At 36.1% G+C, this 23,328-nt stretch overlaps 2 protein-coding genes across 4 annotated transcripts in view; one reads left to right on the top strand and one right to left on the bottom strand.

Moving 5' to 3' along the window:
* Window positions 1-1,067: 1,067 nt before the first annotated feature.
* LOC111875620 (protein MANBAL) lies at window positions 1,068-14,365 on the bottom strand. The gene is made up of 4 exons (XM_023872002.2): window positions 14,147-14,365; window positions 5,360-5,501; window positions 2,497-2,628; window positions 1,068-2,150 (listed from the first exon to the last, which is right to left on the bottom strand). The coding sequence occupies exons 2-3, from the start codon at window positions 5,489-5,491 to the stop codon at window positions 2,515-2,517; spliced, it is 246 nt and encodes an 81-aa protein (XP_023727770.1). The 5' UTR covers window positions 5,492-5,501; window positions 14,147-14,365; the 3' UTR covers window positions 1,068-2,150; window positions 2,497-2,514.
* A 246-nt stretch (window positions 14,366-14,611) lies between these two features.
* LOC111875608 overlaps window positions 14,612-23,328 on the top strand; it is a 73,347-nt gene continuing 64,630 nt past the window's right edge. For 2 of the 3 annotated variants that reach the window (XM_033755868.1, XM_033755867.1), the window contains exon 1: window positions 14,612-14,856. The gene's annotated coding sequence lies outside the window, so the exon portion shown is untranslated. The remainder of the gene's footprint in view (window positions 14,857-23,328) is intronic. The other variant, XM_033755869.1, reaches the window with a different exon arrangement.

The raw sequence follows: 23,328 nt of genomic DNA, 5'->3' as shown, positions 1-23,328 counted from the left end.
AAGAGACAACCACTTGTTGAACTGTTCTATAAACATTTATTAGTTGCACAGTACACACAGACGAACTTTGGTTTGAAGACTAATAATATAGTACCAACAATACTACTACTTGCAACACCCACACCTCTCTATATCAAAGTCAAAGTCACATTGCAACTGATGGTCAGTCACTCATATTAATTATTACCGTTTGACAGTTACGGTTTTGTTTCTGTGGGGCGCCCTCTCTGACGAGAGGATGGGTCTGTCTTTTGTATATGCTGCTGGCACTTGCCAGTGCAGTCTTTCTCGGGTACGAGTACCTTGGCACTTGCGACCATATTTTACTGTCTCAGATTTGAGACTTACCTTTTCGTCGCCTCCTACAACTCGCAGGGTCACGGTGGAGGTATTCGACCCCTCCTCCACACGGGGTTTGTAAACTTCCAAGTCAAGTCATATTGCGACTGACAGTCAGTCAAGTCAGTCAGTCAGTCAGTCAGTAAGTCTTGGTGTCGAGCCCCATCTGGAGCTCATGACCAGATATTTATTACTATTTGACAGTTACGGTCATGCTTTCTTTGGGGCGCCCTCTCTGACGAGGACGGGTCTGTCATTTGTATATGCTGCTGGCCCTTGCCAGTGCAGTCTTTCTTGGCTCTGAGTCCCTTGGGACTCGTGACCATTTTTTACTGTCTCAGATTTGAGACTTCCCTTTTTGTCGCCTCCTACGACTCGCAGGGTCACGGTGGAGGTATTTGACCCCGCCTCCACATAGGGTTCTCCTATATCGCCATATCTTCCTCTTATACAACATTGCGTCAGTCTGCATTGAAAACACGTCACTATCCGTACTGTTGTAGGTTTTGCCTAGCAATGGCTGTTTACTCACTGTTACTAAGCAATGATACTTGCGTTGTCACTGTAATGTTTGCTTGAATGTGGGCAGTTCCCACAAAACTGAGGATTCAACAATTCATGTCATACAGAACATGTACTCCAGTTGTACAGTTACTGTGGTTTGGGATGGTAATAAAGCAACTGGTTAATTCTCTATGGAAGCAGGGGAAACAATGACTACAAACATATATATGAAATAAAATATACCTTCCATATTTAAATATACAATTTGTTCCTAACATTTTTGTTAGAAACCGGACAACAAATACCACTGAAAAGGTGTACAGAAACTGTGAATTAGGAACGTGTATGGCTATGAACATGAAAGTCTGCATAACATATTTATGCCCAGTACCAGCTTTATTATAATTATGTTGCATTCATCAGACTGCAATTAGAAAATGTCATTTGGTGAGTTACTACTGACTGACCATACATCACTGGAACAATTATGCAAAAGCAGGGGAAAAAATTATGTGACAGTTGTCCAAAATTTATATCTGAGTTTTGATTCTTTGCTGTAAGAAACTGTCACAGTCGTAGAAGGTATGTTTTCCTGTGCGAAGCTCCATTCCATGAAGACAAGGGATATCACAGAAATGCTCCATACATTTTAAACCTCAGCATTAGATCAAGATGATCAATTAGTTTTATGATCTGGTTGCTTTATCCCACAAATATGTTCCTTGTGCCCATTAATTAAGAGGCCAGCTGGGTCCCAGAGCTGATCTGAATGTGATGATGAAGAGAAAGTTCACCATAAAGATGGAGGCAGTATATTTCTTCAAAATGTTCCTAATAATCTATCAGAGTACACAGTGTCATATCCCAGAAGACAATAATCTTCATAGTCACCCCTGTGAGAACCTCAAATCTCTCACAGAAACATCCGCTGGGAATCAAAGTGTAACTGTCCCATTCAGCTAGTCACTTTACTAGCTACACCAATCCAGCTCACCTTACAGTAGTTTATTATTATTATTATTATTATTTTACTGCAATTTGGTATTCACCTGGTGGCAGTAGATCTTACACTGATACAGACAAGAAAATACTATAACATAATGGGAACAATACAAAAACAAAGTACATATAATATGCAAGGTACACACAGTATGTTATGTACATAACCTCTATATATGTCAAGGACACTAGCAGGTTTAAAACGTACTGTGAAACTTGATATTTTTAGTTACAGAGCAGGACATGGTGATCCACTTTACTGCATATCTACCAATGATTTTCACTCAAAAAGTGGAAAGTCTGCACCACTGCAACAGAAAATCAGAACAGTGAACTTTAAAATGTCAGTAGGGTCTATCAGAAAATCACATGCCCACAAAATAACTGTAGTTACTGTGATATGTTCATAAAATAACAATTTTTCATTCAGTATAAATATCCAGAAAAGAAACATCTTCAATTCATTCTCCCAACATGAAAGATATACTGCACATTGAATGCAAATGATCATATCCATTTCCATGACATATTAGAGAACAAAAGCCTCACACTTGCAATTTTGTCAAAAAAAAAAAAAAAAAAACCCCCAAAACTACACAGTTGTACAATGGTATCTTTCCTGGTCACTGTTCACACAAAGCAAGACAGTCATACCATTAACTGGTAGAAAAATTATCTGCGTTTCTTTTTTTCTTGTTTTCTGGGTCGATGGTGTGCATGTGGACGACGAGGTGTGGCTTGTGGTGTGCTGTGTTCAGATCCCTCATCGTCACTAAGCTCCAGTTCCTGTTAACAGAAAATCAACTTCATAAATCATTTGCTGGCTGTTTCTCGGGTTGTATATCTACACTGTTTGAATGGCACAGGTTGCATAGTGTTGAATGAATCATGAATATATATTGGTTTGGAAACAGGCAGTCCCAACCTACTTAAAGGTAATATGACAGTATAATGAAGCCAATGTCTCGCTGAACAATAACATGGCTGGTTGAGTGAGCAATTAGCAGTGGTTTTTGTGATGGGTAATGCATCTCTTACATTCTGTCCTAACATGGTGACATACATATCACCAGGGCCCAGATTCTGATGACCTAAAAATATTTTAAAAATCCAGAAAAGTTATCTAAAAGTTAAAAAATGACCCAAAAATGTGTCATGTCATGGAAAATCTACTAATTGTTTTAATATGTATTTTCAATCTTTATTAACACTGTGAACTCAATGTTACTCTTTTAATGATTATGTATTTCAGCATCCTGCTGCAACTGTTCAATTTAACGTCCATTATTTATCGTTCGTCATTACTGCAACACTTTTTTATTCACTACTTAATTTTAATTTTAGTTTAACATTATACATTCTGACACTACATGTCTTGATATGTTACAAATATTTTATTGAATTATGTTAAAACTGCTACACTGTCTTAGTCCGTGTTAAAATCACACGCTGTAGTCCTCTTTTCAAGGTAAAACCAGATAAAATCCTTTAAAGTTTCTATTATACCCATGTTATTTTAGTGCATATCATTTCACCTCACACAGGGTGTTGTCTAGTGTTCATAAATGTATGTCTGTCCAGGGTGTCTTGTTTCGGCAGCTTGCCCCTCATGTCCGTAGCCTACTTTTTAGTTATGACTGCAGAACAAGTGGAAAGGATGGGACATTATTACCTCTTATTATTGAATACTGTGGTAGCAGGTATTTGGGTGCAGCTGCAGGCTGCCTTTATAGAGGCAGGAGAAAGATTAAAGAACACTTTACTTGCATATTACTCACACTTCTGAAAACATGTGAAGAGAAATTCCCTAAAATGGCTAAAATGACAAAAAATGCCCTTAAAAGTCCAAAAGATTACCAAAAATGACCCCAAAACTGAAAAAATGACCTAAAAACTTAACAATGACAAAAATGGTAAAAATTACCTATAAAATTTACATTTCTGTAAAGCAGCCTCCGTAGCCTAGAGGTAACGTTCCCACCTCATGACTCGTAGTACGCGGGTTCAAATACTCGGCAGAGGTCATCGAATTTTTAAGGGTGGAAAAATTCAGGGAACAAGTCCTCCGGGAGGGACTTTAAGCCGTGGGTCCCATGTTGTAGCTTTACGGCACGTAAAAGAACCTCATACCTCCAAAGGAGGTCACTGAGCAAAATTGCGGACGTTTGCCGCCCAACAGCAGTCACTAATACCTCCGGTAGATGGGGGAAGCATTATAGATACTTCTCAGCCAGTAGAGCCGGTCTCGCTGGCTGGGCGGGACTGATGGTAAGCACCAATACTGGTAGGATATAGAGGCTGGTAGAAATCATAGAGGGAAGCACAATGGACCACTACAGGTCTAAGTGCATGGGGAAACCCACCCTCTCTAATAACTAACTAACTACATTTCTGTAACCAGCATTTCAGCTCTGGGATTTATATGCTGATGGGCATCAAATAGGATGCAAGGAAAAAAAGATAACATATCAAAATCTGGGCCCTGCATATCACTGACTGAGAATATGGGTTTCAGTCAGAGGAACAGCAATGGAACACTTGCTGTTTCTGAGACATCCGTCAGTACTGAATTTGGTCTCACACGCCTTAACTTGCTCATAAGGAACTGCTTCAGTTTGGAGATCACTTCCTACATGGAGTCACAATGATTACCAGGCATGGAGGCAAAGAATGTAGCCAGGCAGCACATCTTGCAGCTCTACTGGTATGTTATTATGCCAAATTAAGTTCAAAGTGTTATTTTGCCCAAAGTGCTCATATTTATAGTTCTGTACAAGAAAAGAATGACATTATCAACATCCAACTGGTAACATCTGCTTCAACCAAGTGCCCAAGCTACAGAACTGAAACATTCATCAGCTTCATTTTCACGCACAATGGACCTTCCCCTAAGGTAATTAAATTCAGGACACATATTCATAGTTTAATTCTTCACGACAAGTGTGTGAAAGTCGATCTTTCAGTTAATTCATTTTTGTCTTCATGGATCACACATCCTGATGCCTGTACCTGGCTCAAAATCCTTTCCCACATTTCTTCTGTCTTCCTTTTCCTCTCTGCATTGTACGATAATGTACCTGTGATTAATTAACTATACATCATTAAGAGATACAGGAAAAAGGGAAGCAGTGCTCCACACATTCTAATCCTTGGCAGCAATGTTCAGCTTCACACCCTAGTCACTGCTCCCAATGGACATGAGAGATGAACTACAGAAATTATTTAAAAAAGACACATACTTATGCCATGCTTTGGGATTTTATTTCTGGCAGGGGCTACAGATTCTCTCTTTCTACAACAACCAGAGCAACTGTGGGGGTATATTCAGTCTCCCACTCAGTGGATAGCAGGGGCTCTTCCCCTGGAGGTAAAGTGGCTGGGGCACGAAGCTGACCACTCACCTCCATCTAGTGCCAGGTTAAGAATTTGTGGAGCTATACCTCCTCTCCCTCATACATCTTCATGATGTGATGCTTTGTTAAGCATGGGGACAATTTTATATTTATGGCAGCACTACCTTGCAGTAGCTGGAATTGGAGTCACCCATTTTGTCAGGCACAACAACCGCAGCTGCAATACATATGAGTTGGAAAATAGCTCCAAGGTATAAGCCACAGCGCAGAACTGAGTCAACAAAATCTTCAGTCATGATGTGGTTCCTGCAAGAAGAAACATGATTACTGTAAGAAGACTGGAAAGATATATCTGTACCGGAGTGCATACAGTTTCACATGTGTTCTTTGCATCCAGGCACTCTGCATGCTCTGAGAAGCTTTCCTTCAAGATGTTAACAATATTAAGTATAAATATGGTGCTTCATCATCAGTTGGTGATATACTATTATGTCATCATTAGGGAGTTACTAGTTACTCAAAGTACTTCCAGCATTCATATGCCAGTAGGAAACTCAAACATACTGTCGTGTGTAGGGGGGTACGCGTGACAAAATGGTGGATTCTAGTTTGGATGATTGGATTTATTAGCAGCTTGGTTACAAACTCTCTCTTATTACACTCTAATAAGCACTATTGCTGTCTCCACACTTTATAAGCCACTCTTACACACGCACTAGGATTCTCTGTCTTCCACTAGTTGTCTCCTAGCAACGGATCTCCAAACAGAAACTAGCGCTTCAAATCACTCCAAATATTACATACAGGGTGTTTCACAACTTTAGGGCATAACTGCAGGAGGTGATTTCCTAGGTCTTTGTGATCAAAAAAGTTCACATAAGCATGTGTCCGATTTTGGACGGTTACGGAGTTATGACCGTTTTTTCATTCCTGTACATGCCCTCATATGAACCGTGTCTGTCAGCTGGCAGGTCGCTATTTTTAGCCAGCTACAGACAGAGCGTTCTTGTTATCTCGACACTTGAGAGCTACCTAAGGCAGGGAGGGTTGGTATGTCCGGCGCAGTTCAGAACCGAGCGGCAGCCTGTGTTGTGGCTGCCGGTGGCATTTTCGAAAAGCAGCTTTAAGCACCAATAAATTCAAATTAGAGGTAATTTCATGAAGTTAACTTTACATTCATACTTTAAATGTATGATGTATTATGCTGGTTTATTATTTTGTTCCGTTTATTGTCAGTAATCGTTACCTTCTATTCTGAGTGTAAAACGGTCATAACTCCGTAACCGTCCAAAATCGGACACATGTTTATATGAACTTTTTTGATCACAAAGACGTAGGAAATCACCTCCTGCAGTTATGCCCTAAAGTCGTGAAACACCCTGTATAATTAAAGTCTTCCAATCACATGCCAAGTCTTCACACGACAATTTTCCTGTGGCTGTCACTTAAACACTTGGAACACTCTCAAATACTCCCCCATTCTCCTTGGTCAAAGTCAAAGTCACATTGCGACTGATGGTCAGTCAGCCAGATATTTATTACTGTTTGACAGTTATGGTCTTGATTTTGTGGGGTGCACTCTCTGATGAGAAAATGGGTCTGTATCTTGCATATGCTGCTGGCTCATACCAGTGCAGTCTTTCTCGGGTCTGAGTCCCTTGGGACTTGCAACCATATTTTACTGTCTCAGATTTGAGATTTCCCTTTTTGTTGCCTCCCATGACTCGCAGGGTCACAGTGGAGGTATTCGACCCCTTTGCACAGACCACGCAGAAAATAGTCTCTCTATAGTTGGAATGTGTTTACCGAGCGATTGCATGGCAACATTCATGGCGCCAACTGCATAGAAAATGCCACACTCCCATTGTTGCCTTGTGTGTATTCAGTTGCGAGGTGTTTAATGGTCAGTTACCTAGCAACGCTGGGTCCATCCATGTCACAATATTTACACAGGACCTTTCTTCCATAAGGTTGCCTACACAACTTAGCATGTATTTTACTTTTAATTTGGAAGTGGTGTTAGTACCACTACCACCACACAAGTTCAAGCAGCAGACGTGTTGTCTCTGATTGCAGAAAACTGAAATATACCAGCTTGTAGCTGCTCTGTTCGCATAACTTTCACATCCAACTTAATCAAAATTGGTCCAGTGGTTCTTGAGTTTGAACAAATGGATATGAATTACTTCTGTCCAGATCATGAGAACTCACAAAAAGGTAATAGTTATCTCTCTGCCTACACACCATACCATGAAGCCACATAAGGGATGCATGAAAATAAAGCTCCATCTATTTCAAGTCATTAACCTCATCATTTGTATGGAAATAAGTGGTTGGCTTCATTATGGCTGTCTTTAACAATTTCAACAGCATGACATTTCCCTCATACCATTTTGATATGATACAAGAGAAGTATCCCAGTACAGTACATACCTTAACTACATATCACTTAACACTTACTGTGTTTTAACAACTAAACAACTAGTATACTTCTGAAACGTAGGTCCAGTATCTGAAGTGGGCGGAGACGATACAGTACTTTTCACTTACGATTCTGTATTATCTGCATAGATTAGGCACTACCAGATAATAAAAGAATTATTATGGAGGAAGAGCTGCATGGTACCATTCTTATGTGCCTAGAAGTCTGGTGAAAACATCAGTCACTGTGTCCAGTGATCTTGCTTAAAGTCAAACCAGGTATCTCTTGAACATAAGTCAGATGCACTACTGTTCTTTATGCATAATTTCATATTAACCTGGCATTTATCTATTTATAAAAATTATGGGCACAGGTACCTCAGGTATTAATGTGGCCAGATATCATTCCACTAGATTCTGTTCCACTTCAAGTATCTCACTCTCAGTGAACAACACTGTCAACTGCATATTAAATTTTATTGAATGACTGGTACAATAACTATGACAGGGGCAGGAACTGTACGTTGTTATGGACTATCTTGAAAAATCATCTTAGCATTTCATCAACACCTCAGCAGTAATCCTGTATTGTAATCATATTATCAGAACAGGGATCACATGCTGATATTTTATAATATGAATACAAGCTAGTTATTATTTATAATATATATAAATGTCCTACCCAAGATTTTGGAGACTAAGAGTATTCCCATTCTATTTGCTGATGATGTCAGTTTTTTAATCTCTCAAGACAATCCAATAAAACTTAAAAATACAATAAATGAAGTATATAGGATGCTGGAGGACTGGTTTAAAAAACATTAATGTCACTTAATATAATGAAAACATAACTTCACTGTAAAAAATAATGTAGTTAGAGAAATGGGAGGCATAGGAACGGTTTTATTAAATATAAATCACATAAAATTTCTTGGCCTGACTATCCAAAATGATATAACTTGGGATAGACATATAGATGAGATAACAAAGAAATTAAATACAGCTTGCTATATAATAAGAAATGTAAAACCAGTGGTGTCTGTAAAAACATTAAAAAGTGTTTATTATTCATACTTCCATTCTGTTATGACATGGAGTAATGTTTTGGGGTAACTCAACACATGCAGAAAGAGTTTTTAGGATACAAAAGAGAGTTATAAGAATAAAAGGATGTGGCTACAGAGAGTCATGCAGAGAACTGTTTAGGAATATTAATATATTTCCTTTAAGATCACAGTATATATACTCTCTGCTGATGTTTATAGTAAAAAATAGAGAAATATTTGATACAAATAGGGATTGCTATGAAATAAATACTAGACATAATATGGATATACATATGAGCCAGGTAAATTTGGCAAAATGTGGTAATGGGGTAATTCACATGGCCATAAGGATTTACAATGTACTACATAATAAAATTAAAGTAACTTCTAATGATATAAATAAGTTTAAAAACAATTTAAAGGAATTTATTTATTTGAATTCTTTTTATACACTGGATGAATGATTTTTAAGAGATTGATTATACAACTATATAAATATATATAAGATGTTGAGTAGTACAGTAAATGGATAATCATCGTGAATGTGCGATAATCGTACTTATAATTGAATGTTTTTATATGCTGGATTTGTTGTATATGTTAAAGCTATATGACCAAAATATTCTGTTACTTTTGACGGAAACTTTCATCTTAAATGTTTATTTTAAATGATAATTTGAGTGTATTGTGCTAGAGAGTAATTGTATTATGATGTAAACAGAGACTGTCATATATTATAAGTCTTTTTGACAACTGCTTGATAGTATTAGCAGGATAAATTGACACAATTCTGTATCCAAGGGTTTAGCTTACTATAAATGTAATGGAATAAGGAAGAAATAATTCAATTCAATTCAATTCTTTATTATTAATGTGCCGAGTCAACAGCCGCAAGGCCAATTACAGACACAGCACAGTGCAGAAGAATGAATTACAATATACAGAAACTTATTAAAAGTCAAGTACAAATTACAGGTTAACACTTGGAAGAAATAATAATGAATAAAGTAATAGTAAACAAACAAATAGCTGATAATTATGACAGTAATAATAATTTCATTATCATTAAACTAAGTGTTATTACGAATTGAGGAATGAAACATAAATATTTAATTAAGTAATGAATAATATAGATTTATAGAGGATAATAATAATATACGTAATTCATTTTGTTTTACTGGACATGCAAATAATAAAATATTAACAGTTATACTATATTTAAAATTTGAAATAATAATAATAATTACAATAGAAAAGTTGCTCATGATGTATAACGTATTTCATTATGAAATGTTCTTGCCCTGGAATTAGTAGTGTTCCAGACACAGAATATCAACACTGGCTCCTTCCCTAGCAGTCTCACTAACGTGTAGAATTCTGTTTAATTTTTGGTGCAGAAATATTTTTACTTTCATACTTCACTATTTATGTGTGGTAGGGTAGCATACTTGATATAGCTACTGTCTACAGGCTGGATGACCGAGGGGTCAGAGTTCAAGTCCTGGTATGGTCTGAATTTTCTCTTCTCCATATTGTCCAGACAGGCTCTGGGGCCCACCCAGCCTCCTGTCCAATGGGTACTGGGGGCTCTTTCCCTGGGGGTAAAGCATCAGGGGCGTGAAGCTGACCACTCACATCCAGCTAGTGCTGAGGTGAAAAAATTATGGATCTATACAACCACTCCCCCATGAGCCTTCATGGTGCTTAATTAGTTAAGCATAGGGACAACTTTACCTTTACCTTACTTTCATTCATTCATTCATTTATTTCAAAATCAAAATAGATCCAGATACAGGCTGGGAAACAATCATTGGATATAGAATGAGTCACAGATAAAAAAACAAACATTCCATTCCCACAGGAACAAGTCAAGGCATTCATAATATAAAACAATAAAAAAGAACATATCAACCATATATACAACAAAACTCCTCCAGTTTACAAAAACAACGCAAGACATAGAACCCTCAAAGGTTTCAGGCATCAGTACAAGATCTTTTTTCATTTTCATTACTCATCTATTATTTCCATAAAATCCAAATACTTTAGGATGTGGAAAAGTCATATTAGATAAAGAAGCAGTACAAAGAACTAAGTCAAGACATAAGAACAGAACCAGAATACAATTAATCTTACCGACTAGTATATACAAAAATTTCATCCACAGTATAAAATGGGTGACAACTCAAGAATTCTTTTAATTTTAATTTAAACCGTTTAATATCTTTATATAATTGCTTCAAATTTAGTGGGAGATAACTGAATAGTTTGATGCCTATATAATTTGAGCCTTTCTGATATAATGATAAACGAGTTGAGGATTGATATCGATTTAGGTTGAATACCTGTCTAGTGTCTCTATTATGTATATCAGATACAAAATAATACTGATCCATGCTATCGACCACAAAAGATAGTACTGAATAAATATACAAAGATGAAAGAGTAAGAATTTTTAGAGTAGAGAATATTGTTTTACTTGAGTTTCTATTACCAGCACCAGTTATTAGACATCGATAGCGTACGAAGAGTTACCCCAAAAAATAATGCCATATCAAATAACAGAGTGAAAATAGGCATAATAAACCATCATCAAAGTTTCCTGATTTACAAATGGCTTTATGACTCAGACTGCATAGCACACAGAGCTAAGTTTTGGGATAAGTGAGTCAATATGAGTTTTCCAAGTCAGTGCAATATTAACCCCTAAGAACTTTAAACGGGTTGAACTGGGTATTTCCATGTTATCACATACTATCTTTATCTCATGTTCATGCATATTTTTTGTATTAAACTTGACAAATTCAGTTTTAGAAAAGTTTAAGAACAATAAATTAGCATTAAACCATAATTTTAATTTACTGAGAACTTCGGTCACACTATGTAGGAAAATTAGAGGATCTGGATTGGATATAATCACACTAGTATCATCAGCAAAGAGGATAGAATAAGAGATCCTATTTAATACTGGAGGCAAATCATTAATATAGATCAAGAATAACAGGGGACCCAAAATGGATCCCTGCGGGACACCATAGGATATTAAGCCCCAATTTGAATAGGTATTTAGGTTACTATCCTTACCTTGTAATTTAATTCTCTGAAACCTTCCTTTAAGATAAGATGCTATCCATTTATGCATCGGACCCGTAATACCATAGAATTCGAACTTATATAACAAAATCTTGTGATTGACACAATCAAAAGCCTTTTTCAAATCACCAAATATTCCACCCACATTATGGCCAGCATTTAGGGCAGTTAAGGTCAGGTCAAGCAATCTATTAATGGCCTTTTCAATGGAAAGGTTCATTCGAAATCCAAACTGTTCATTGGTTAAAACATTGTTGATAGTCAAATGATGATGAAGTCTAATAAACGCAACTATCTCAAAGATCTTCGAAAAGGAAGTAAATAAGGATATAGGCCTATAATTATTAGCCTATCCAGCATTCTGGAGTTGATTCTTTTTATAATTATCAGTGAGGTAATCAATATTGAAATCACCACATATAATGAATTCGGTTTTTGATGGGTATAATGATTTGAGCACCTCATCCATTTTGAGTATAAAATTAGTAAAATTACTGGAGGGAGCTCTGTACACAGATAAAATATAAACATATGATGGTTCATGTCGAATTTTTACTGCACAAAGTTCTATATCAAATTCTACACAATATTTATCAAGATTTACAGCAATAAATTTTATATAGGTGAGAACAAATATATTTGTTCCACCTTTCATAGCATTATTTCTACAAAAACTGGCCCCAACCACGTAATTTTCCATTAGTGTTGTAAATTTCGGCATTCTTTAGATGGTGCTCGCTAATACAAATGATATGTGGTAGCTCAGGGTATAAGAAACTTAGCAGTTAATTGATTTTAGATTTAAAACCACAGATATTCTGATGGCAGATATTTAAAAAATTTGTTGAGACACATGATTTACCACTTTTACTATTCAATCTATTTAAGTGTGATAAATTACAGTAATCTGTAACAAAAAGAACATCATGTAGACCTATATTTAGAGAGTTAAAAATTTTAATGGTAACATCTTTGTATATTTTAGAGGTGTTACGTTATTTCAAGAAATATAACATTTACACCACAAAAAACTCTGACCTACATAAGTATGACACAAGAAAGAAAGAAGGCCTTCATGTGCAAAGTTATAATTCCTTAACATATGAGAAGGGTGTTACAAATATGGCTATTAAGCTTTATAATAGACTGCCTTTGGAACTAAGAATGATAAAAGCAGACAGAGAATTCCTACATAGACTCAAAGGATATTTACTGGAACACCCATTGTATAATTTGCATGAGTTCCTCTCAGGACAGTTAAACAAATAAGATTCTCCTTGATAAACAGATTTAAGTGTAAATAAAATGACTAGTAATTAGGTAACGTTTTAAATATGATTTATCCTATAAAGGGAATGGAAGTCTCAAAAGAGACTGCACTCCAAATTATGTAACTGTTATCTAAATTGAATTTTATCTTTTGTGGATTATTTTGATATAATAGGTTTTAAGTTTAAGAATATGATGGTGGTAATTAAGATATATAGTAAGATGACCTTGTTTTTTATAATGGAAGGTAGTCGTAAATTTGATTGTACCTAATATATTTTAATGATACCGAGAGTGTGATTTTAATTGTAACTGAATGTTATGCTATGTGATATATGATGACGTTCAATCAATTGGGCAGGAGGCCAATTAGACTAGAAAAGTTCTATATGTATGTGACTTGTTCGAGAGTTACAATTTGTAACTGTGATGAATGTTAAATAAAATTATTATTATTATTATCATCATCATCATCTTGGTTACTAAAAATATTAGTTGGGTTTAACTTTCCCATAAAAAATAATCTGTTTTTTTACCAGCTGTTTTCTAATACGTTTACTCTTGTTACCTTCATCAGGATTCTGTGGTAAAGTATGATTAATAGTAGACAGAACACTAATTAACTGTGCTTGAAACACACAATAGCCAACTGGTATAATACTGTTGCTCGTATTACTTGTCTTTTTTATAAGGGAAAAATAAGATGAGCTATTTATTGCCATGACAATAACAAAACTTAGATGAATAATCTTTTTATTGCTAGTGGGGTGAGACTAAGTTCCTTGTACTGCGGTCACTTCTGGCATATTGTATCAGCCCCACATTATAGGTGAGGGTGATTGTGGAGCAGTTGGTGGAATGAAGATTGTCAGGGGAAACTGAAGTACTCAGAGAAAACCTGCCCCAGCGCCACTTTGTCCACCACAAATCCCACTTCACCAGACCCTGGATCGAACCCGGGCCGCCAGTGACTAACCGCTTAAGCTATGGCGCGGTCTGAATAATTTATTTACTGTGTATCTGTTGCAAATGAACCAAGGATTGTTGTTAGTAGTATTTCTGATTTTTAATCACTGGGTTCTGTATTTCTTGAGTGCAGTCCTTGATTTATATTTTCCTTACCAAGATCACAGGATGCTGGTTCCTTCCTGAAACAATTATACCTAAAACCACAAGCAGTCAACATAAACAATGGTTTTTACAATCAACATCAACATTTTCGCATGGTTTGTATCGGTTTGTATGGTTTGTATACACATCAGAACCTTTCCTGAACAAAGTCGTGTTAATTGTTGTGGTCAGTTGCTCGGTAAGACTTACTAAGCGAAACCAATCTTAACCACCCATCTCAGCCGATATACAATAAAATGTGCCCAACTGTGACCCATTGCTCTGTATTCATAATATTTCATGAAGATATCCTGAAATAAATCTATCAGTAGTAGAAATGATAATTAAGGCCTGAAAACCCTTATGTGTGTTTAAGAGGTATAATTATTAACGATTTCCAGAGTATACAGTTTAACTTAGGACCGGAAAAAAGATATTGGGTTTGAGATTGTGGACGGGAGTCCGTGGATGTAAACCATTGTTTTGTAGCAATGAATAGCCGCCATGATTAGTTTTGATGGTGGGTTTTTAGTGTGAGATAAAAATAGAGGTTATTTGGTGAAAGCGTGATAAAGTACAATTTTAGATGCATAATAATTAGTAGGAATGAATTTCCTTTAGTTCTTCATTTAGGTTTCAGGATGCCCTTGTATTATTTGTTTTAGAATGTTAGTGTTTACATTGAAGTTTGAAGTGTAGGAATGCTTTGCTGTCAGTTACAGGTAAGTTTGTGTAATAAATTATATTTTCTGTTCATGAAAAGTGTAGCAGTATATTACTAATAAACGTACTTAGTTCACGCAACATCATTTTCTTTTCAATGGAATACGTGTGCAACTAAAATGTTTGAAGTTGTCAAGTTTGAAAGATGTTTGTCGTGTTGTGCAGAAGTGTTCCTAATTGCGTTGCACGTTGAACGTATGTACTAAGGTGGCATTAAGTATGGCATTCGGGTGAAGGAAACTGCTGCATTTTACTGGGGATGTTAATTTGCCCATGTTGCCTTTGAATTATATGTTTGACATTACAAACGAGACTAAACAAACCGTTGGTGGTGGTAGTGTGTACAAACTAATTTGCATTTTGAATTCGTGGTGCTGTTTAACACGTATATTGCTGTTATATTTATAGAACTTTATAAAATAACAGGATTGTGGTTTAATTTTGATGTTCTTCATTATATTTCATTAGTCATTTAACTTTCATTTTGTATGAGCATGATCACTACATTTTCCCTGGATTTAAATGAATATGAACGTAAAGTGGAGATATTGTTCGTAGAGATGTGTTTATGTTTGAGCAGTACGTAGGCATTGCCATCATATTTAACAGTAAACATTTTGGTTATTTCATAGCATTGTTTTCAGATGTAGTCTGTTAACTGGATTGAACATTCCTCTTGAAAAATCGCTTTTGGGTTGCTTGCAGAGCAGGGAGTGGTTTAAAGTTTCAGTTATCAAGTTTCCAGTGTACCTAGTTTCTGAAAAGGAATGTGTGCATAAGAACAGGGAGCATTTTTGACATCTGATATGATCTGAGTGGGCTTTATATGTGGTCTGTTGGGATGTGGGCTTTTTGATTTCACTGTATAGCTGAACATGCACAGAAAGAGTTTACACAAGGAGCTAGTACCTCTTCTGCAGAACATGCTGAATAATTTGTGGTAGGCTGTCAAATATTCTCATATGTTTGCATCCCATATATCCTAGGGAGCAGAATGTGGGGCAGACCAATGTAATATATGACATTTGGGGCATGGACTTTGTCCATTCAGGACACCCATGCTCCTTGTATTCCTTGTTTTCCTACTTTGGTTTGGCCACAGCATATTCCTTCAACTTTCCTGGTCCCTGCCCAGCCTGTTGCTAGCATACATACTATTTCTCTCCACTTCCAGCTTCAGTCAGCATGCAGCTGGTCCTTTTTAGATCCCAGCTGAGGTATTACTTCCTTTGCTTCAATTGGTTCTCTTTGATTCCTTTTACAGACAGTGGTCACTTCCATTGGCTCTCTCATAGTTATTTTCAGGCTTTGAAGGGTCTGTATCAGGACAGATTTTGCATGTGTGGTTTGTTCAGCTTGCCTCTTTCTTTGGTTGGCTTCTTGCTTGCATATCCCTCTGATCATGTAGATGAAGGCAGTACATTCTTCTGAAACATGAGGCTTTCTTCAAACTACATGACATTACAACCCAAAAGGCAGGACTTTATAAAATGGATGGATGATAGATGAATGATAATTCTCCAAACTACATGACATTACATCCCAAAAGACAGGACTTTATAAAATGGATGGATGATAGATGAATGATAATTTGGAAAGGATTTGGATGGAAGTAGTTGTGACCTAAGCAAGATAGTATCACATTACTGGTCTAGAGAGACTGATGAAATCCATGAAAACCTCTGTCAGGGTATATATATAGGAATTATGTCTACCGTCAAACACAACAAATAGTCAGTTTTTATTTTCGATCTTTATTGCTGCTACATGTTTCGGTTATATAAGACCATCATTAGGCAGTTATACACAGGAATACGTATAGTCATTAAAATACCGATATGGATCCTTGTCAGTGCAACACATATTATATACTAACATAAACTTTTGCCTCGGGTTAATGTAGCAAATACATAAATAAGATAAAAGATATTAAATACAGTCAACTCTCGATTATCCGGGATAATGGTGGGGATGGAAATCACAATTAATCGAAAACCCGGTTAAGACAAATTTTATTAAAAGTAGTACTGTAATACTGTACCTTCATAATACAATAGGCCTACCTGTATTTAAATTTATTCAACCTCATTTTTATGTCATCTCATAGCCTATTTAATACTTTTTTTTACATTACACTGAAGTATGAATTAGTTATTTCAATCACAGTCTTCAACAACATCCAACACTTTTTACGAATATTCACACTTAACACTTAAAAAAATTTAATATTGTCGTTTACTTTTTTGCGGCATTCTCCTTTTTCTGTTGAATACTTAACACAACACGCTTCCTTTTACACCCTGACATTTTGCTAACGCACTTGAAGATCGATGCAAAGATACTAACTGGGGCGATGTATCTATCCTTGAAACTTTCCACAAATCCTTGCATTCTTTCACCCCTACCCTAGAACATTGTGTTAGCATAACGGGACCAAAGAATGCAGAGCTCGGTTCACACTAGTACGAAAATAGTGTTACAGCTTGCCATGTGAAACAAAAGTGAATGAATATTAAACAACATATAAGCCTCAAAAAAGCCTCAGTAGCCCCAGTTAAGCCGCAAACCGGTTAATCTGCCCCCGGATAATCAAGAGTTGACTGTGTAGGTATATCATATTAAAATTTAGAATGTCTTGAATATATTACTAAAAAATATTAAAAGTATGTTAAAAATGTTGTAAGAAAACATTAAAGGGTTTTTCATGGTAAGTTAAGGATTTGTATGCCAGCTTACCGTATTTATGCATGTATAGGCCGCACATTTTTTGCCAAAAATTCAGGAGGAAAACTGGGATGCGGCTTATATTCGAAATATTCGAAATCACACTTCATTTAAAAAAATTATATTCATAATTAGTAACACAGGGTGTAATACTCCTGAAATAATATTCCAAGAAAATTATTTTTCCTATAATTTCTGTCTGAAAATTGTGCTGCGGCCTATACACGCACGCGGCCTATACATGCGTAAATACAGTAAATATGGTAAATATTTTAAGGTTTTGTCAGGATAGCCCATATCCCAGCTGATATTCAAACTGAGCACCTCCCGAATAAGAAGCAAGACAGTTTCTTACTGCTATGCCAACCCCTTGAGTTCCACTTGGTAGTATTTAAATTTTTGTGTTTTCAGTGGTGTTCAAATTCTTAAAGTAAAATACTTGAATAATAGCAGTATACTGACCAATAAGGTTGGGGTAGTGATAATGATGTACTCTTGTATTTGGGAGGTGCTCAGTTTGAATCTCAGCCAGGACATTGGCTATCCTGACAGGTTTTTTGTTGTTTTCTTCCCAGGCAGATGCCTGGATTGTCCTTCAATCATGCCATGACTGCTTCATTCAGTATCTTTGCATTTCATTACATATTAGTCATTTTACTCTTGTGTGCATAACTTACAAATATTTTCATGTTTAATTAAGTTTGGCAACCCATGCTGTGCAATCAAGATATTGACAGCATCGTAAAATAAGACTACAAAAAAGATCTAATAATGTGTCCGGTATCTCAAGAATGTTGAATAGTAGGATGCTTGGTAAGTAATGGATTGTCAAAAAAAAGAAGTGTAAATAAGCAGTCATGGTCCAATCTGAAATATTCCACCACATTTACCTAGAATGTCTTGGGGAAACCTGTGTGAAACCTAATCGAGGATAGATTGTGCCCTAATTGAGATTGGAGGTGGATACTTCCAAAACATGTTGGAAGTGTTAGTACATGGGCAAACTTACTTGGTAATATTCATTTTAAGCCCTACTTCTCAGATTCTTAAAGTTATGAGGGTACGGGAAAACAGCCCTTTTGATATTTTCCGAATATTTGAGGCATTTGATCTTTTGATTTTATTAGTGCCAGTATGCATTTATTTATTTATATGTAAGTGAGATGTGCTCTAGGAGAGGACCTGGTAAATTTAAATGTTGATATTAATATTAAAGGAATGTAAAAAATGAATGCCGTATAGGGGTTTATCTATAGTGATCTTCAGTGATCAGATTGAAACCCTGTAATTGGTATAGTTTGTAGAACGTTTGTGCTTACATGATCTCTGTTCAGTGATTTTTACGTTTGTGGGACTGTGTTGTTGAATAAAATTGTTTGCGAAAAGGATCTTCCTGTTCATCAAATTTTTCATTCAGCTTTCATTAGTATGCAAAATAGTGTAAGTATTCCTCATTGTATGAGATGTAAAAAATATGATTTCATTTTAATGGGATCAACAAATTGAAATCATTTTCAGTTAATAGTGCTGGTTTTAATGCAGACTGCTTGCTGAACAATCAAGAGTGGTGTGGAGAATGGGGTTGTAGATTATTTGTGTGGGTGGCAGTGGAGTGCAGGGGGTGAAGGGGAAATTGGTCTATCCCTGCAATGTCTTCTGAGCATCTGCTGTTGCATGAGAACTCAGAGGCTGGGAAGAAGCTGAAGGTGGATGATATTTTAAATAAACTATGGCCAGCAGATCCACCAGATAACTTGTAGTTAAATTTTGCTTTCAGCTTCAGTGACTGTAAATGCAAAACTCAGTATTGCTGATTTTTTCAACCAGTTCATTTCTCTTCTGCAATCACCTGCTTCATTGTCTTCAACCATTTCCTAGTACATCTCATTGATTTGTCCATCAGATCACCCACCCATCCATTAGCAAGCCATCTACTGTGAGATCAGTAAGCATTCATTTTTATTGTTCATTATTAATGTAAACTGTTTTTGTCATCTAGAAGCTATTTAACAGTATTTAAAATACATTGATACATTTTATAATATTCAGGAGAGAGGGAGAGACAGAATGTATGTTCTGAGACATCTGGGCAAGTGATTTTGACTCTGGTGCAGGGGTTTCTTCTTCTTTTTTGCACAATCAAGGGCATTATGTCATCCAATTTCTTAGCAATGTCTGGCATTGTATTTTTTCAAGATAAATAATTATGAGCATGATTTATTCATACTGAAGTGACATAAATGTTATTTAAATGACTAGATGGATTTACTGTACTGTACTGCACAAGAAAATCATATAAGTAATGACAAGGATATTCTGAGTTATTACCATTCTTTTGGGGAAATTATGTTCTATTTCATCCTTTAAAACTTTTTTATAACTCAAGGAGTATTTGCACATAACCATATGTTTGGCATATATTAGTAATCATGCCATTAAATGTGAACATTTATGTGTAAAAACATAAAACACCACCTTATCAGACTTCGTTTGCACATCCATGAAGATGGCAGAATTCTGAAGAAAAGTGTGGTATGGAAATGAAAATTGTGATGAATAGGTTAAAGTGTATAATTACATGATTTTTGTTGAATTGATTTATGAATGAAAGATACTATGATGATAATGATGTCTTTACAAGTTTCACATATTTGGTTACAATGACACAGAAATATTGCAGCACCTTCTGTTTGTTTGTTAATGACATTTTAATGTAATCTAAAGATGCAAACCTAAAATATTAAATCAGAAGTCACTTTTGTGCAGATAAAATTTTGACTGGTTTCAAATGCAGACCTTTTTATGAGTAAGGATACCTCAGTCCCTGTAATGACGAGGCTATGGGCTGGATGAATGAGGAATTGGGGTTCAGTTCCTGATAAGGGCAAGGGACTTTGTGAAGCTGAGCACTTACTGTCATCTAGCACCAAAGTTAAGAATAATGGAGACATAACTCCAATTGCCTATAGGTCTTCATGGTGTGATGTTGACTTTTATCTGTACAACACACTGATATTTTCAGCTGTTTTCTCACTTTTATTTTTGAGACAGATTTTTTGTGCGCTGTTTTATGGAACTCTCATTATTTAGACTATGGTTAGGTGATTGATGAATTGGAAAGGCTTTGGAAGGAAGTGATTGTGGGCTGATTGAAGTACTGTGTGGGCATTTATCTGGAGGGACTGAGGGAAACCACGAGAATCCTTGGTAGGATAGCCAAGATTGGAACAGAGCATCTCCCAGATAGTGTAAGTCTAAGCATTATCGATAGACCGCTTGTTTGGTGAAGAATGAAATTGGAATATGTTTACAAATCCTAGATAATAGTAAATGCATTAAATGAGGGAATGATGCTTGAAGTTATAAAACTGAGTGATCTCATTTAAACTTTATATCAACATAATGTAAAAAAGGTGTTTTGTATTTAACTAACACTATTTTTTCTTGTATTTGTGAATTCATGGAAGAAATTTGGTTTCAGCACTTAAGGACTGAGATGTGTAAGACATCCTGGGTAAATGTAGCCCCAAAGATGATTTTACGACCAAGGAGAATGGAGTATTATAATACATTGACAGAGACTTGTCACCAAAGAAATGCAAATAGTTTAAATTCAGTGGTGGTTCAGTTTTTCAGTTCTTTGATGTTTTCTTGATTAGTAGGCACTTTACCTAGGCCATAACAAATTCATCTTTTCTTCTGAGTTATCTGTGTTTGACAGTTACCATTCATCTCATCCTGACCAGTTTGAGAACAATTTAAAACTAATGAAGAATATAGTGTTCATTTTTTTAAGCTAGACAGTTCAGAAATTAAAAATTTCATTACTACTTTCATCCATTTATATAACATAATGTGTGTATATAAATTCTAGTTTTTAATTTTTTCTGTGATATTTTTAAATGTGGAAAGTAAGCAGTTAGATTGACAGTAATGTGAGGAAAAATATAAATTGCAGGTGAGAACCTTACACTGTTGAAGTCCCTGTTGGTTTAATGTCACCTGATATAGCTCAGTTGGTACAGCTACAGGCGGGGGGACCATGCCGTTGTGGTTCAGTTCCTGGCAGGGGCAAGAGGTTTTTCTCTTCGCTGCAGTGTCCAGGCTGGCTTTGAGGCTTATCCATCCTCTTGTCCTGTGGGTACCAGAATTCTTCCCCCCCCCGGATAAAGTGGCTAGGGCATGATGCTGACCACTCACCTTCGTCTAATACTGAAGTTGAGATCATATTCGTATGGATCTGTATTTCCACTTCCTGACACATCTTCAGGGCATCTTGCTTCATTGAGCTTAGGGATATCTTTATTTGTACTTATTTTGTGCCTATCACAAACTCCTTTGTGAATAAATTTGTTAGTGAATAGGATAAAGCAGTAACCATCGTAATATGCTCTTCAGTATCTTTTATTAATTTAACTTTTACAATCTTTATGTTCAGTTACACTACTTTACATTATGGTGTTATTTGCAGACATCTCTGAAAAGTGTGATGCCTGTTCCTGTGTATGTGCTGTTATTCAGGTTGAAAACACTAGTGTGAGGGTTCAGATTCTTATGGCAATGATTGTGAGGATTATTGTATTGTTTTCTGAGATGTGATGCCATATATATATATGTTCCAGAGGAACCTGCTGCTTCCATTTTTAAGGCAGGAAGCTTCTACCCTGAAGTGTGCATGTAATTGCTGAATTCCAAGCTTCCTCTCTTCTTTTTTACTTCACATCCACTACACAAAAAGCAAGATTGGAAAAGTTTGGCAGCAGCCCCCATAATGTAGCACAGTTACATGTGGCATTCTTTGAACCTCAATATTACGTTTACTTGAGAATGGGAAAGAAGGAATATAAATATTGAAAGTCTCACATACCAAATTTCAGCAAAATATGTGGGAGGATTTATGGGCTTGTTTTATGGTCTTATGTAAATTAGGCTTTATTATGAATCAGTATAGCCAAAAATTAGAACTGCCTGATAGCTTTTAATGGAGGTCTGCCGTATCAGATTTAAATGAAATATGCAAAGTGGTTTATGGGATATGTGGAAAAGTTAAATAAGGTGTGGTTTACAGTGAGTAAATTATGCTGAAAATGAAAATTGCACAAGAACTTTTTCGTGTACTGAAGTGTGGAGCACTTATGGAATACAGGGAAACATCCATTTATTTCTCTACTACACTTTATTATGGATTAGTATGGCAAATAATCAGAATAGCTTTACAACTTTTGAAGAACATCTCCGATATCCTACTTAAGCAAAATCTGAGGAATGGGTTATGCTGTACATGGAAAAGCCTATTTATGGTGTTACATGAACTAGGCTTTATTATCAGTCAGTATGTTTCAAGATTGGAATTGCCCAGCAGTGTTTAGTTACTCTTCAAAATCAGATTTTAAGAAAATTTTTCAACAGTTTAGGCCCTGATGCTAAGTCAGACAGGAAAACCACATATGCACAATGTCATCAAGGTGTGTAGGGGAGTGGATGTATAGTTCCATGTATTCTTGACCTCAGAACTAGTTGGATGTTAGTGGTCAGCTTCCCGCCTCGGCTTCTTATCACTCTGGGACAGAGTTCCCAGTACCTATTGGATAGGGTGGGTAAGCTCCAGAAGTATTGTGGACGATGTGGAGGAGAGGATTCTTGCACCTACCAGAACTCAAACTCTAACCGGCCTCTGCCATACAACCTTTAGCTAGTCTCTATACTGACTGAGCTATCCTGGCTCCTTGATTTTTTTAGTAGTAGAC

This window comes from Cryptotermes secundus, unplaced genomic scaffold, assembly GCF_002891405.2.
Source record: "Cryptotermes secundus unplaced genomic scaffold, Csec_1.0 scaffold50, whole genome shotgun sequence".
Lineage (NCBI taxonomy): Eukaryota > Metazoa > Arthropoda > Insecta > Blattodea > Kalotermitidae > Cryptotermes > Cryptotermes secundus.
The sequence above is the reverse complement of the archived record's forward strand: the minus strand, read 5'-3'. Positions and strand labels throughout refer to the sequence as shown.

Bases quoted from the DNA above. Each gene is read 5' to 3' on its own strand.
- LOC111875620 (XM_023872002.2), bottom strand. From the start codon at position 5,491: ATGACTGAAGATTTTGTTGACTCAGTTCTGCGCTGTGGCTTATACCTT. The intron at 2,629-5,359 runs GTAGTGCTGCCA...TTCTGTTAACAG, and splicing joins CCAATTCCAGCTACTGCAAG to GAACTGGAGCTTAGTGACGA.